The sequence below is a fragment of the Anoplophora glabripennis genome, unplaced genomic scaffold, assembly GCF_000390285.2.
Source record: "Anoplophora glabripennis isolate ALB-LARVAE unplaced genomic scaffold, Agla_2.0 scaffold30, whole genome shotgun sequence".
Taxonomy (NCBI): Eukaryota; Metazoa; Arthropoda; class Insecta; order Coleoptera; family Cerambycidae; genus Anoplophora; species Anoplophora glabripennis.
The window spans coordinates 1,323,431-1,338,817 of NW_019416226.1; the positions used below are offsets into that span (position 1 = coordinate 1,323,431).

Below are 15,387 nucleotides of genomic sequence, written 5' to 3' on the forward strand. Positions count from 1 at the left end.
TTCACAAACGATTTTTTTGTTTATAAACAATATTCAATAATTTAATAAAATATATTTAGTTTATTCCAATTTATTTATACCGTCAGTAGGTAATTCGTGAATAGATATTTCAAAAAGGTATCAATTTCAAAAATCGTTGTGAAGATCTGTATTTTTGTATAAATTCATTGTTCCTTGAAATTCAGAAGTGCCAGGAAAACGCGTGACCTTGAAAATTTTAAAATTTTTCGCCTGCGGCGCCATTTACAGGCTTTCCGGGCACTTAATATCCCGGAATTCAATTCAACAAATGTAACAATCCTAAGCAGAACACATTTAATCAATGTTCACGCGCCGCCACTGTTTCTCAATATTTAAATAAACATGTTTTTAATGTTTTAATTCAATATAGATATTCAAAATGTTTCATTGATTGTTAAATAAAATGATTTTGAAAAATGTATGGAGCTTTATTTTTCACAAATAAATAAAAAAAGGCAATACTTAAAATATTTTCATGTGAAAGGTGTTGCGATTGCCTTTAGTCTGTGTAGTAGAAATTGTTATGCATTGACAAAGTACAAAAATGATTACTTTTGAAAATCTGCTAATTTTCAATATAAAAAAGCTCTCCAGTAAATAATAATAATTAATAAACTAAATAATATTAATAACATCTCTTAATAAACTCATTCCAAATAAAAGTCGTCTCCAATAAATTTCTACACATTTTAAAATTATTTTTTGTTATACAGGGTATCCCATTTATTCTAGCCCATTTTAGTAACATCAACAATTTCTACATAGGTATTCTATTATTTTTATTATACGGAGCATTCCATGAATTCAAGGCGTTGCTTTGCTTAATATAAATGGACGACTTTATTTTTTATTCCCAATCTGATATTGGATTTAAGTGTTATTTGATAGTGGGGCTATACCTTTTTTATTTTTTGCAATTAACTACGAAATGTTTTTAATAAATACTTTTATTATTATTTAGTCTAATTAAGTAAATACACGGTAATAAATTTGATTCAATTCTGTCAGCGCTTTATGAAGATATGACAGAAGATATATTTTTTTGTAAACTTTACACCCTGTATCTCGAATACCGCATCCCTCAGAAAAAAGTATATAGAGCAAACTCTTATTTTTTTGGCAGTTTCTGTACTTAAAGTGAAACCACCTTATATACAGGGTGATTCACAAATGATGACGAAAATGAAACGTATTCTTTGGTGAATTTATAGGGGATTGTTTCCCTATAAAGTTTTTATCTAGGACGCTTCGCTAGAAGATATAGGGTGTTAAACTTAAAAAAATATTTTAAATTTTTTTAAATAATTTAAAAACTGGTAAATGAAATAATTTGAAATTGCGCACATGTATTTAGTTGATTTTTTAAGTTTTACTCGAAAATCATGCTTTTTTTGAAACATAAGAGAGTACTAATTTGAAGAAAATTGAAAGAGGAATCTGAAAATATCATGATTATTACCGTAAAGCAGTGGCGTACTATTTTATTTAGGAAAATATGCCACCGATACCCTGTATCTCTACCACTGGAGCATGCAAATTTTAGAAAAAGCCCTCAGATTTTGAAAAATGTTTACATAAATACATGTGCCCAATTTCAAATTATTTCACTTACATACTAGTTTTTAAATTATTTAAAAAAATTAAAAATATTTTTTGAAGTTTAACACCCTGTATCTTTTTAACGAAGCGTCCTATATAAAACCTTTATAGGAAAGACCCCTTAAAATTCGCCAAAGATTACAAAGTTTCATTTTTGGTCACCATTTGTGAATCACCCTGTATACAAACAATCCTTAATTTTTCATAAATTAAGTATCTATTTCTAAAGATTGTTTAAATTAAAATCGAACCTGTAATTTGCCTTTAATAAAAAGTTGAAACGCTATATTTATTTAATTTTCATGCGCATCTACGACTTCAAAACTTGCAAAAATATTTGTTACGCAGTGCATAAATTAATACAATTATTTCTAATTGCGAAAAAAACTTCCATTGGCCTTCAATAAACTTAAATCATTATTTTTTAGTTCTTATAAGAACTTATTATAATGAAGAATTATAAACGTCGGTACTACGCAGGAATTTTAAATAATGTTAATTTTCTGTAGTGAAATAAAAACCTTGCTCTCCGTTCAAGGAAAAAATTACATGAACAAAAATGTCAATTTCATGGTTATTGATTCATTTTTAAACGAATACATTTCTTCAAATTCAAAAGGCAATTTGTGGGGGACAGTTTAGTAATTACGTCTAATCTATAATAATTCTAGTTGAACACGTCAAGATGGGAAAGGTTATAAATATAACTGCCAGATGATATACCCTTCATTATCATTAACATTAACACTACATACATTTATTTCATAAATTTTAATTGAAATGTAATTGGAACCAGTTTGCTTTGTCGTATAAAAAAAAAATTCCTTTAATAGTTGTTCCATCGTATCAGAAATTGTATTTCCATAATTTCTTTTTACTTGTTTGTATGTACATATTCTTATTTTCCTCTTGTAAATTATATGTGATACTTGTTTTTAGTAAATCAGAACAAGGACGAAATATTGCATTATCAAAAGATTTAGAAAACAAAAAGTTTTTATGACATTCTGTTATGAGAGCCTCTGCAGTGTGATTTTACCCATTTCTATAGACTGTAGCGTAGTATACAGGGTCGGAAAGTCCCCATGGTTCATCGGCCTTTACGTGAGAGCGATAAAGAAAGTCATAGAAATCCGTGCGATAGAGAAAGATGGCTATAATGAAGGCGTCTAATAGTCACCGCCCATTTCGCCCTTCCACAAATAAGATCTTCTTCACTTCACACTTCTTATTTGTGGAAGGGCGAAATGGGCGGTGACTATTAGACGCCTTCATTATAGCTATCTTTCTCTATCGCACAGATTTCTATTGCTTTCTTTATCACGTCACGGCCGATGAACCATGGTGACTTTCCGACCCTGTAGACAAGTTTACCTTGACAACAAAAAATTTATTATATTGCAATCTAAAGAATAACTTAAAAACAAGACGTATCTAGTTAAAAATTTGATTATACAATTCAGAACGACCAGATCTTTTATGGCTTATTATTAAACAGAATTGTGCAACGATGAGTAATGAGGGGCAATTTAAATCTCTCGGTATAACATTTGACAACCTGTTCCAAGTTATTTGTCCCAGCATACGCATTTTTCTGTTATCTAAAAATAAAACCAAGTAAATATGTAAGTGGAAACATCAACACATGACTGCGTGAACTTGATATCCTGTTTGTTTGCTATTATCATATCTACCTACTTAGACGTTTGTTTGCATCACTCTTATGAATTATTTATGGTATTCGTAAGCGTTATAGGGTTTATATTTAATTGCTAATGTGAAGATAAAGCATTTTTACGTGAAAGTGCAAATTATATTACACATCCTCCTTTGTTAACTTGTGGCCAATAAAATAATTCCAGAATGTGTTTACAGCTGCAAAATATGGTTCATTAATTTTTAAATTCATTTAATTTGGATAGTCGAAGCAAATAATTGAAACTTGTTTACCAATTATTCATCCAAAAAACTGGTTAAGTTAATAATGTTATAATAATAGCCAACACAAACACAGGAAATATCACAAATACAGTGAATGTAAACAAACAAAATATTTCAATTTAAAATCATTGTACATGAAAATATTCTTCAAGCCTTTACATTTGTCTGTTAGATATTGTTTTTAGATAAAGTATTAGAGTCTTAATGTCTTCGGTAAATTAGATGTAATTTATTAAAAGGTACATAAAAACATACATACAACAAAAATAATTATGGGCCTAATATAGATCCTTGCGGAACACCTATATTGATGTATGTATTGATGTATGTATTGATACTGTTATTTCTGAAATAATAGTTTACACATATTTAAGGCCAGTATAAGAGAAATTTGAAAAATTATAGAGTGTTGTAGTAAGTCTAGTGGACAATCATATATCATTACTTAATTTAATAAAATCATTGGTAGGATTATATGCATCACAATTAAAATCATCACATAACAAAATGCAAACATTTTCTTTGTATTGAAATGAGATTGTACGTACATAACTTCAAGTTATTTGTTACATTGGAGTTAAAGGTATAAATTGGCATAAATAGTAAATTGAACAGATGTCTATGTCATCCATATACAATAAAAATAACGGTGGATCTAATATAGATCCTTGGGGAACACCTATACTGATTTTGGTTATTTCTGAAATAATACTTTGCATGCATATATTTAAGACTATAATTAAAAGAAATCTGAAAAATTGATCAATTATTGTGAGTAAATCATTGGTGGGGGTCACAATAAAATCATCACGTAAAGTATTGACGCAAGTACTTAAGCTCAGATAAAACCTACTTACTGTACTTATACATTTTTTACCTAGTTTATTGGTCAAATTTGGAAATTTAATATTTACTCAAGTACCAATTTTACATTTACATTTTTGACACTTTTGGCTTTTCATATTTAATATTACAGAAATTATTTTCATGTATGTTATTTGCAAATACTGCTGTCAGAACAAATTGGCCAAATTATTGTAACGAGGAACATTTTATTGGGTCAAAAACCGTAGCTTTAACATTTGTCGAAGTAACTCCATACTTGACAAAAAATTTCTCTAACAGGTTTCCGATGAATCGAACTGCGGAACCCCGAAAGAGCCCCTCCTGAACGGCTTCCAAAACGGCATCACTTCATCGCCCGAGACCACCGCCGACGAGAACAAGACCAAGGAAGATATCATCAAGAAGGTCCAGATGATGGACGTCAACGACATGCTGGAGATCATCTCCGAAGAGGGGGCCTTGCAGAGCGTCAAAATCCTGAACGACTGGCTCAAGCACGACCCCGACGTCCTCAAGTCCTGCGGCACCAACACCAGGAGCCTCATCCGTCAGATAACCCACCTGCTGAACCTCATCAACATCAACCTGGGCAGTCCCAAGATGATCGGGGTCAACATGAGATTGTCCGAGATCATCCACAAGCAGAACAAGCTGCCTCTGCCTGAAGATGTGATCCTCAAAGGGGTCGAGATACTTGGAGAGGCGCACAAAGATTTGGATTGGAACTACGCGCAGACCAGGGGGGCCACCGTCAGAGAGGAGACTGTTGTCAGGGTGGTCAAATTGATTTCTTTTGGGAAATTCCTCACGACCATCGAGGAGACTGGGGTCACCTTCGACGAAGATAGGAACGTGTTTGCCTGCAAGGAGGACGAGAAGGGCGAAGGGGAGAAGATTTCCGCGACCATAATGGAGGACTTGGTGAGTTTTCATTTTTTTTTAAATTACATTTTTTAAAATCCCTATTATTTAAAGCTACCAAATCAATTTGTATTTGAAAGTAATTTGTGTTTATTAGTTTAACATTATTACTATTGTCTGTTTATAAATCAAATTCTGAACATGAAAATTGAAAACTACTTCGGAAAATGGTTGTTAAATACAGACAAACTCTTACTGTTATTTACTAACTGATTCTCCATAACCGTTACTTAGGAACCATTACTTTGGAACTATTCCTTTGAACTACTTTGGAACTGTTCCTTGTAAACTGTTCCTTATAACCGTTACTTTAGAACTGTTAATTTGAACTACTTTGAAACTGTTCCTTATAACCGTTACTTTGGATCCATTACTTTGGAATTATTCCTTTGAATTTACTTTGAAACCTTTTGGAACCATGGTAGAGCCGTTACTTTGGAACATTTTCTTGGGACAAATCTTCGAAACAGTTTATTTGTAAGTGATACTGTGGAACTGTTTGGAACTGACTATAAAACCAATACTTTGGAACCATATTAGAATTAGAATTTATTTAATCAAATCAATTTGATAAAATCAGAATTAACTTTGATATCAAATTACTTTCAATAAAATAATAAAAGTTATTCTAAAAATGGCCCCAAAAGCTATTTATTTTGATTTCTACTAATTTTTCATTTAAGCAGTAAACAGAACCATTAATAAAAAAGAGTTTGGTTTAATCGGATTTTATGGTGAAGCCAAAGTAACGTTTTTAAATTATTTTGACAAAACAAATTTGATGGTCTGACGCAGGTCTAACTTATATTGAAAATATTTACTAAATGTATATTTTTTTTGTTCATAATAACTAAATGTAGCTTCAGCATTATATTATCTACCACCACTGAAGTGACGTCACTCGCGAAGCGTTGAGGCCTTATAATCAAGCGGTGAAACTTGAACAGATTTTAAGAAGAAAACTGAAAAGCTTCGATACATCGGCAATACGTTGTTAGAACCTCCCGTAGCCTGATTTCCATAACTCGATGCGGTTGGATATCAAATCCCGTCCCGTAAAATTGCACTGCGGCACATCGACGCATAAATTAGACCACCTGAAATTAGAGCTGCAGCAACCCCGGGCGGGTTATCTCGATAAGGGATCCCTGCCCCGTGTCATAATTACGGAAAACTCCGGAACGCATGAACATAATGGGATCGTAATTTAGACGGGGCCCTCTATCCTAACGAGAAATTCACGCCCCGGTACATCCACCCGGATTTTGACGGGAAGTAAACCGGATCCGTAAGTAGGGCGGCTAAATTATTTATCGACAACCCGGAGCGATCTGTACACGGTGCCGGAGTTGTCTCAGCCAAGGCGTCTTGTGTGTTTTACGAAGTTAACGTCGCAAATTGCTACACTTCGCTATTAACTTATTAAAATTGATAGGAGTTGGTAAAAGCCGAAGAAGTCGGTTTTTATTATGTATTATTATTTATTTGACCAATGAACGTTATACAGGATGTAAGAAGTTTGATTGTCATTACTTCAGCATGAGATAGAGTAATCATAAATTAACAAAAAAGTTGTATATTACAGGGGCGTAAGATTAACAGTTTTCAAAATACAGCGAGTATTAATATTGGGGAGTTTCATCACAACGTGACAACAGCGCTTAACCTAACACTACACAGCTGGTGCATACCGCGTGTGCACGCAGCAGACTATGGAAAAAATATAAACAACTATTATTATTATGAAACATTTATTATGAAACATTTAGTAATTATATATCTCTTAAAACAGAAAATTAACTTTTAATCAAATTATGAATTTGAAAAATATGTAATTAAAGTACCCTAAGATTCACGTCATCTAAATAATCGTACATATTAAAAATAATTTAGGTACTTACCAAAAAGCAAAATTCAGTAATTTTTAAACGCACAAGTACAAAACAAACTACAACATATGCTCAAAATGTCCACCACCATTTTCGATGCACGCATAACACCTTAGAATCCAATTTTCACGCACTTGCTGGAAAACACCCCAAGAAAAGGAAATATTGGTATGCAAAAAACACTCAGGCACAGTCCAATTCCAGATACCAACTGAATTCCGTATTGCTGGACAGCTTAGTACCTCGTATTATCCGCCGCGCCGTTGTCACATTGCTTGATATGAGTTTCATCAAATTTTAAATTTATTACCTCGCTAATTATTTTTTATAATTAAGCATAAAGAAGTTCAAAAAAAGTGATAAACATTGTATTTTATGGTATTCTATGCACGCAGTTATGTCAATATTTCTTAATTAATCAAACTTTTGTACATCAAGTTAGAGATTTTAATAATTATTTTCTCGGAAATGGTTGCGTTTAGGACCCATGTCATGGGGTTGCTTTCGGTGTGCAGCAAAATAAAACTCGCTCTCGACGGTAAAAATAAAAGTATTTTTATTGAAAACAAAGTTTGTGAAAAAGACGTGTTGTCGGAGTGAGCGTTCCCGTTCGTTTTGGTGTGGAGTCGTTCGCAGAAGTATCTGGTCCTTGGCGCCAATCTGCCGTGAACCTTTTCTGGAACCCTCTTTCGTCCCGCGTCTGTTTTTTGTCCTTGCAACTGTTAGACCAGTCCGGGTGGCGCTCTTGACGTAATACTTAAAATGGGTCACTTGCAGACATGTGTACCCACAATAGTTATTAGTAAAAAAAATATTATAAAAGGACTAATCAATTTCTTGCATTTCGAAAAATTTGAGTAGCAGGTGGACTACTACAAAGTAATTCTCCATTGAATGGGGTATGAGATTGAAACAAGTGAAATAACGCGCAAGGAATACTTTTCTTTAGCTCATCGACATGAATACACCACTTAGGTATATTTTCTAAGAAATTTATAATTATATAAGCTACGATTAGCCTATAGTGACATATTTAGTGAAACGTAAATTATACAATTCTCAAACCATTCCTACGCAGACTTGACCTTTCTCCCAGGCTACGCTGAGCTTCATCATAACACATCATCATCTACATCACAATTATCATCACCTACACCATCATTTACATCATCGTTTCCATCATTATTTATATCGTCATCATTACCTGCATCATCAACATTATCTACATCATCATCATATTAATAACATTAACATCAACCGTCATCGTCATAATCATCTACATTATCATCACCTACATCATCACCACCTACATCATCATCATGGTAATCTACTGTCAGATTCATTTGGTATTCATTTCTAAATAATCCAATCAAGATTTCAGAAATGCGCGATTTAATATTCCAACGTATTTACTCTTGTGCTTGAGGGCACCGACGCCTATGGAAAAGGGAAAGGGTGGGGCGGGGCAACGCTGAAGTCCTGGGGGCTGCTTCGGAACGCGTCCGGGGAGGTTGCTCGTGCGGCAAAATGCGCTCTCCGATCCATATAGATGCAAATGAGTCCGGTACGATTTCGACGGCAATTTTCGCGAAATGCGCGTAATTACATCACTTCCGGTTTGTATAATCCCGGCGCTCGCCACCCACAGGCGCGACCGAGTCGGCCGGTAAGGCCGGAGCTTAGAATTAGGTTACGAGATAATCGCTTTTTACGGCGGCGTGTACAAAGGCGTTGATTATAAAATTCGGAATGTTTCGTTGTGCAATTCTGATTTCTCCACTCGTTATCGAGTAGATTATAAGGCCTCAGTGCTTTGCGCGTGACGTCACTTTAGTGGTGTTACTACTCACTATGTTTTAATAAATATTTAAAAATTGTATAAGGGGTACTACAGTGTTGAGATGAGGGTGGTCTAATTTAAAAGGGCACATGAACTGTGGTAAATAATGACTTGAATATAGAGGACCCACAATTATTAATAGCCACATCAGTGTTAGATGCTATAAAAAATTAAGAACGGTATTTTTGTTAATCTAATTATTCTGTTTAATCTAATATTGAAAAATTAAACATTTCCAACACCCGTACTGTTGGGATTATGGGTAGAACTAAAACACTTTAATAATTAAAAGATATTGTTTATTCACTTATTCAGATATCACATCTATTCTGTCAAATCAGATTGAGAACTAAAAATTATCTCTTAAGCTTAATGCTACAATATACCTCTGTATGTTTATAAGCATTTTAATTTATGGGCTTGAGAAATATAAACACATTAAAAGTAGGCAGTATCTAAGGATGGGAATGTTTTTGTATATGTAACTTGAGTATCTTTCAACACGTACATAAAAATGTCAAAACGAGATTTTGTTAGCTGATTTTAAATAACTTTTATAATAGCTGTTTTACATTGACAATTTATTCATCAATAAATTGACGAAGTACTTCATGAATTAATTCACGAATTTATTGGTAAACAGTGTGGTTTTACACTGCTACAGACTTTGTCAAGTTTTTTGACGTATGAATCAGTTCTACCAATGAATCAAAGAAGNATCTGAATCCGGTGGGTGTAATTGTACTGGCTTTTTTACGAAAGGCAGTTTGTATCCTGCAAGCCATGTCAATATAGTTACGTCACTAGTAATTAATGACCACTGTTTTATATAAAGAGATAGCCGACCGGCATGAAGCTGCGTCACCTGTGGTAGTGATGGTACTGCCGCTTCCGTCTGGATCACCTCGTCTAGTGCTGGTATTGCCGCCTCCGTGGATGTTGTTTCCTCTCCTCCTCCTTCCTGTATCGAGTTTTCGGCAGGCGTTGGCGGTATGGAAAAAAATGAGAACCTCGTTTTGAAGTTCCGGCGACTTGTTTGGAGGGCGAAGAAAGACGTGAAGCTGTGGAAGAGGCGGGTCCTGTACGTGTCATTTTATATTTCTTTTTTATGGACGCGCCAAACTTTTTTGCTTCGGTAGACGACTTTAATTTTTCTGTGAAATTTTGTCCGAATAGCAGAGAATCTATTGGACAACTATCCAGAACATCCTTTACAGTGTCGTCTAAAGCTGGAACAATTAAGTAGCGTCTATGATTGGAAAGTGAATAAAAGACGTCTGCCACCAGCTTCAAAGGGTCACCCAGTTTTTCCAAATCTTCTTGAGGAGTTGTTGCGGTGGTGTTTTTTATTTTTTCATAGAGGACATTTAAAGGAACAGCCAACGCACTTACAACTGTCGCTAATTGGTTTTGGAGTTTTGTCAAAAAGATGTCTTGTCTCAACATTGCTTGCGTCAAACATGACTTAATTTCTGCATTTATCTCTGGTGGTTTCAATGCAGTACATCCTTTTAAAGGATGATATTGTTCAAGAGTAATTTTCCGTCCCTCGCTATCTAGTCCTTTTGTGAGAAAAGTTGATATAAGGTCTGAAATATCGGAATGTACTTCGGGTCCCGATTTTTCCGGTGCCCTCTTCTCTAGCAGCGCTAACAAACTATTAGGTGGTTGGACTGCTTGGCCTTGTACTAGGGTGGCGATGGGGCAGTTCATTTCCGAATCGTCATCTTCACTGTGCTGGGAACCGCCAGAAATATCCGAGTCGCCTATGGACAACAATGTTTATCAACTGTCAGTTTAAAGATAATCTATGTGGAAGTATATCCGACGAATATGCGGGAACGTGATGTTTACCATAAATAAGCTAGATGTTTATATTAACAGCGTTAGTGAGACGCTGCCGACCTGGTTCTGGGATGCTCAACTTTAATAGACAGTAATTCAGTGGAAAAACTGTATAAAGTAATATTCCAGTGGGAATATAATGAAAATTTACATTTCCATTTCAATAATTTCATTCTCATTTTCACAGCAATTCAGTGGAAAAACTGTATAAAGTAATATTCCAGTGGGAATATAATGAAAATGTAAGACAGTAATTCAGTGGAAAAACTGTATAGAGTAATATTCCAGTGGGAATATAAGGAAACAAAATTCCAGTGGGAAATTTGTTTACCTGCAAATAATTTCGTAGACCAGTAGGTACCTACTATATGGTATTATTTGCAACAGGTCGGATTTCTTTCTTTTTATAAGAAATCTAAAACAAAGGAAAACATTAGCGGAATACTTACTTGAGCCTTCCAAAAGATCTTGTAAGATTTCTTTTAACTTTCTTTTCTTTGATTTGCGATCGTCAGCCATTATGTTTTATAAGAACTAACACTTTTAATCACACACTATAATACGTCCTCTCAGAGCACACGAAAAAATTGTAATGACTATTGACGAGTGGCCGAGGCGATAGAGAACCGGGGACCCAGTGGCGGAGAGAATCGGCTTTAAACTTCGTGCTCCAGAGCTCAGAAAAAATTGCAACTACAAGTGTAATTATTGTAATTAGAGAACGGCAATACGAAATATAATTGTATTAATACAACAGCGGCACCGTTCTGACACATTATATAAATATTAGTTTTTGTAAGTAACAAATCAGTAAAAACAATGCAAAACTAGTACTACGCCACACAATTATTTACATATTCCAATAACATAACCTCATTACTGATCTGAGGCTGGAAATTTGTTGAGTTGGTACTTCTGAACTTCACGAAGAAATTGACGAAACATGCTCTGATTCGTCAAGAACTGATGAATAAATTCATGAAGTTATTTGACAGCAGATTTGGTGCATTACACTTGTCCAATTTCTTGATGAAGCGACTTCATGAATTAATTGGTCAATAAATTGTCAATGTGAAACAGCTATAAGGTATTTGAAGTAATCATTCACAACCATATTTCATATCACAAATTTAATTAGATTAACCTAGAAGAGCATGGTTTTATACAAGGCCGGTAGATGTTATAAACATTGACTTCTTTCTCTAAGGCATTTGATAGACTTGATCATGTAAATGCTCTCAATGCATGCATCTTGTAATGATTGTGCATGATGATTGGTTACATCTATTTCAGTCTTATATTTCGAATCCTTTTCAATTCGTACAATATCGTGGTTTCAAGTCTGGCTTGTTATTTGTTATGTCATACTTGAGATGTTCCCTTTTATGTTTATCAATAGTATCGCCAGTGACAGGAACTGTGGATATTTATTTTATGCAGTTTACCTTAAATTGTATTATAAATCAACAAGTATTATGATTGAGCTAATCTTCAAAATAACCTGATAAGTCAGGCGTGTAGAAAAAAAACGGTCCAATAATATCATCTTTTTGCTCGAACTAGCCGGCGGACCACCCTCAAGGCCTACCCCAAGCAAAAATCTTACCTACGCCCATGCTGATAGTATTGAATAACTGATGTAATGATAATAAATTACCGTTAAATGTATCGGAAAGTAAACTGTTTTCATCCAAAAAATCCATAGCATTTGATTATAAAATTGATTGTGAAATTCTTGTTAAGACAATCTAAAGACTTGGTCATTCATTTTTTACTCTGAATTGAACTTTTCGAGACAGGTTTGACGAATGCGTATAAGTCTCGGTTTTTCATTATACGAAATTCTTACTATTTTACTAATCCCGATTACTATATAGCAGTAATTATTCAATATGTCCTTAAGGTCGAATCTTGAACATGGATCAGTGATACTTTTTTTATCACATAACTGTAACTGACATCTACATGTCACCTTTGCGCAGGATTTAATATGTGGAATTTACAGAAACATTCTCAAATAGATATTTCAAGTTGTTTTTGGAGCATGTAAAAAACCAAATGCAATTATTTACCAGCGCACTCAGGCCTGATTCACAGTTGTAGGCCTCGCTGCATCGCGACTGGGTTTAGTCTTAATTAAGACGGACAATTCCGCAATCGTTTGCGCTGAACAGCATTAAAAATTCCCCCGTAACCGTGCACTCTGTGTATCCTTATCGTTGCCCGAAAGCCTTCAAGTCTCGGCGAAATAATTCGGCTTAAAACGTATGAAATGCCTGTGATCAAGGGGATTTGGGAATAATTTTATCTTTTAAAGGACTTAACAAGAAGCTGAGGAATTTTAAGCTGAGCCTTTAATTATAAATTATTCGTTTTCTTTTAGGAGATTCAGGAGGTAGACAACGGACCTCTCGTAGGGAAGCCCCCTTACGCGGAGGGCGACGACCACCACGAATCCAAAGGCGGCCAGCTGACCAAGATGAAGCACATGGGCCAGCTGTGGCTGGCGGCCGAGGTGAGAGCCCTCGAGAGCCGCGTGGGCGGCAAGGCCGCCCTCTCGCCCTACTTGGTGCTCGATGCCGACGCCCTCATCAAGTACACGTTCATGGTGAAGCACCTGGTGCACTCCAGGAAGTTCATCGTCCTGGTGCCAACAGCAGGTCAGTAATTCTAAGTGATATGTTAGATGTAGTTTAGGTATCAGAAGTGGGATATTCTTAAAGTTCTGAAGGAAATTGATAGTAGATAATCAGAAGCGGAATTAACCAGTTCTCGAAGTTTATTGTACTACTCCTTTTCAGTGGTTTCCGCCCTGGACGACCTGAAGAGGGAGAAGATAGAGGCCCGCGACGCCATCCGCTGGCTGGAGTCTCAGTTCCAGCGCGGCAACCGCTTCTTCAGGGCGCAGCGCCACCAGGAACGCGCTCCCATTCCGTTTATAAAATACCCCAAGAAGAAAGACAAGGAGATGCACGTTTACATACAGATAATCGAGTGCTGCCACTTCTTGGCCGAACAGCAGAAAGGGGCGTCCAACGTGGTCACTCTCCTGATCGGAAACCACAACGTCCTGTCCAACGGGGAGAACAAGGAATTCAGTTACGTCGGCCTGGCGAAGTCGGCGGGCGTTGCGATCGAATCGATCACCACCTTCTACGGAAAGTGGAAGAAGAGCAAGGGGAAGAGGTGATGCGACGGCGGGGGCCGGTTTGGGATCCAGATTTCGATAGGCGACGGAGACGACGTCGATGCCGGACGTACCTGCTGCGACAGCGGCGCGTATAAGTATATTATGGGTTTATTTTATTACTAATGAGACAGTTACTCGATTAAGGGATTTTAACTTGTATGATTTGGTCGTATTTTTTTATTATTATATCGTTTTCAGTGTAGATAACTTTTGTTCTATTAATAAACAATTTTGATGTTGGGTTTGTTTATTTCGCACCTTGAACCGTCCAAGTTGCCGAAAATCAACAGGTTTTATCGAAAACCGACGTAGTTGGAGTGAAAACGAAAATATATTTTGCATGTTTCCAGTTTCATTTGAATATTTCTTCCATTTTGGTTTGAAATAAGGAAATAAATTATTAAAATAATTGTTTCCCTGGGATACTTTGCAAATTGAAGTCTATTTAAGTTATGATTTTTTTGCTTAAATATCAGAAGTGGGATAAATATCAGATGTGGGATATTTTAATGACTTTAGAAGATATATTAACTCAAACTTTGTTTTACGCAAAAAGCAAAAATAATATGGGAAATTCAGTATTTTTGAATACAGAAATAACATAACCCATAAATCAATTGTTCACTCTTGTATAATAAAGGAAAATTAAGTTAAATGACATAATATTGCTTAATTTTCTATAATTTGCAGCTGCGGAAAAACATGTAATCATGCGGCTTATAATAATAGCCTAACTCCTATGTAGTTTAAATATCAGAAGTGGGATTTTTTAAAAACATTAAAATAGAAATTAACATCAAGAAGATAAAACAAAATTATCTTCAATTCAATTGTTTTATAATCAACTTAAAGTCCAATCAATACGTAGCAGAGCTTATAAAAAATGCCACTTGGAAACAAAAAATATGGTGATATAGGAAAAAAAATCTAAGAAAGGTAGGTAGCGTATTTTTCCTGTGGCGCATAAACGGCGAAGTTAACCTAAGCAATTCATAAAAGTCAAAAGAATTTGTATTACTTTTCGAGATATATCGAAAAACCGTCAAAAGTCGACTTTTTTTGTTTTTGCTGTATCTCTTGCAAATTGAGGATTTGGAACTTGTTACTTGCTGTAATGTAGGCCTCGCCTAGCAAAAATTGCCTTTTTTAAAAATTAAAGAATATTAAAAATTTTTCGAAAAAAGGTCATTTCGAAAATCGGCTCTTCTTGCTCGACGAATAGTCGTAGAGAAACTAATCAGGGCTCATTTTTTCCTTAAGAGTTGTACTTTCATGATAAAAAAGAGTGATAACGA

At 35.1% G+C, this 15,387-nt stretch overlaps 1 protein-coding gene across 1 annotated transcript in view; it reads left to right on the forward strand.

The window, feature by feature from the left end:
• The window catches only part of LOC108913137 (protein SMG5), a 19,303-nt gene extending 4,972 nt beyond the window's left edge, over window positions 1-14,331 (forward strand). The window contains exons 3-5 of the mRNA XM_018718624.1: window positions 4,687-5,328; window positions 13,286-13,562; window positions 13,704-14,331. Coding sequence (XP_018574140.1) covers window positions 4,687-5,328; window positions 13,286-13,562; window positions 13,704-14,092 — 1,308 coding nt within the window. The 3' untranslated portion in view covers window positions 14,093-14,331. The remainder of the gene's footprint in view (window positions 1-4,686; window positions 5,329-13,285; window positions 13,563-13,703) is intronic.
• The last annotated feature ends 1,056 nt before the right edge of the window (window positions 14,332-15,387 follow it).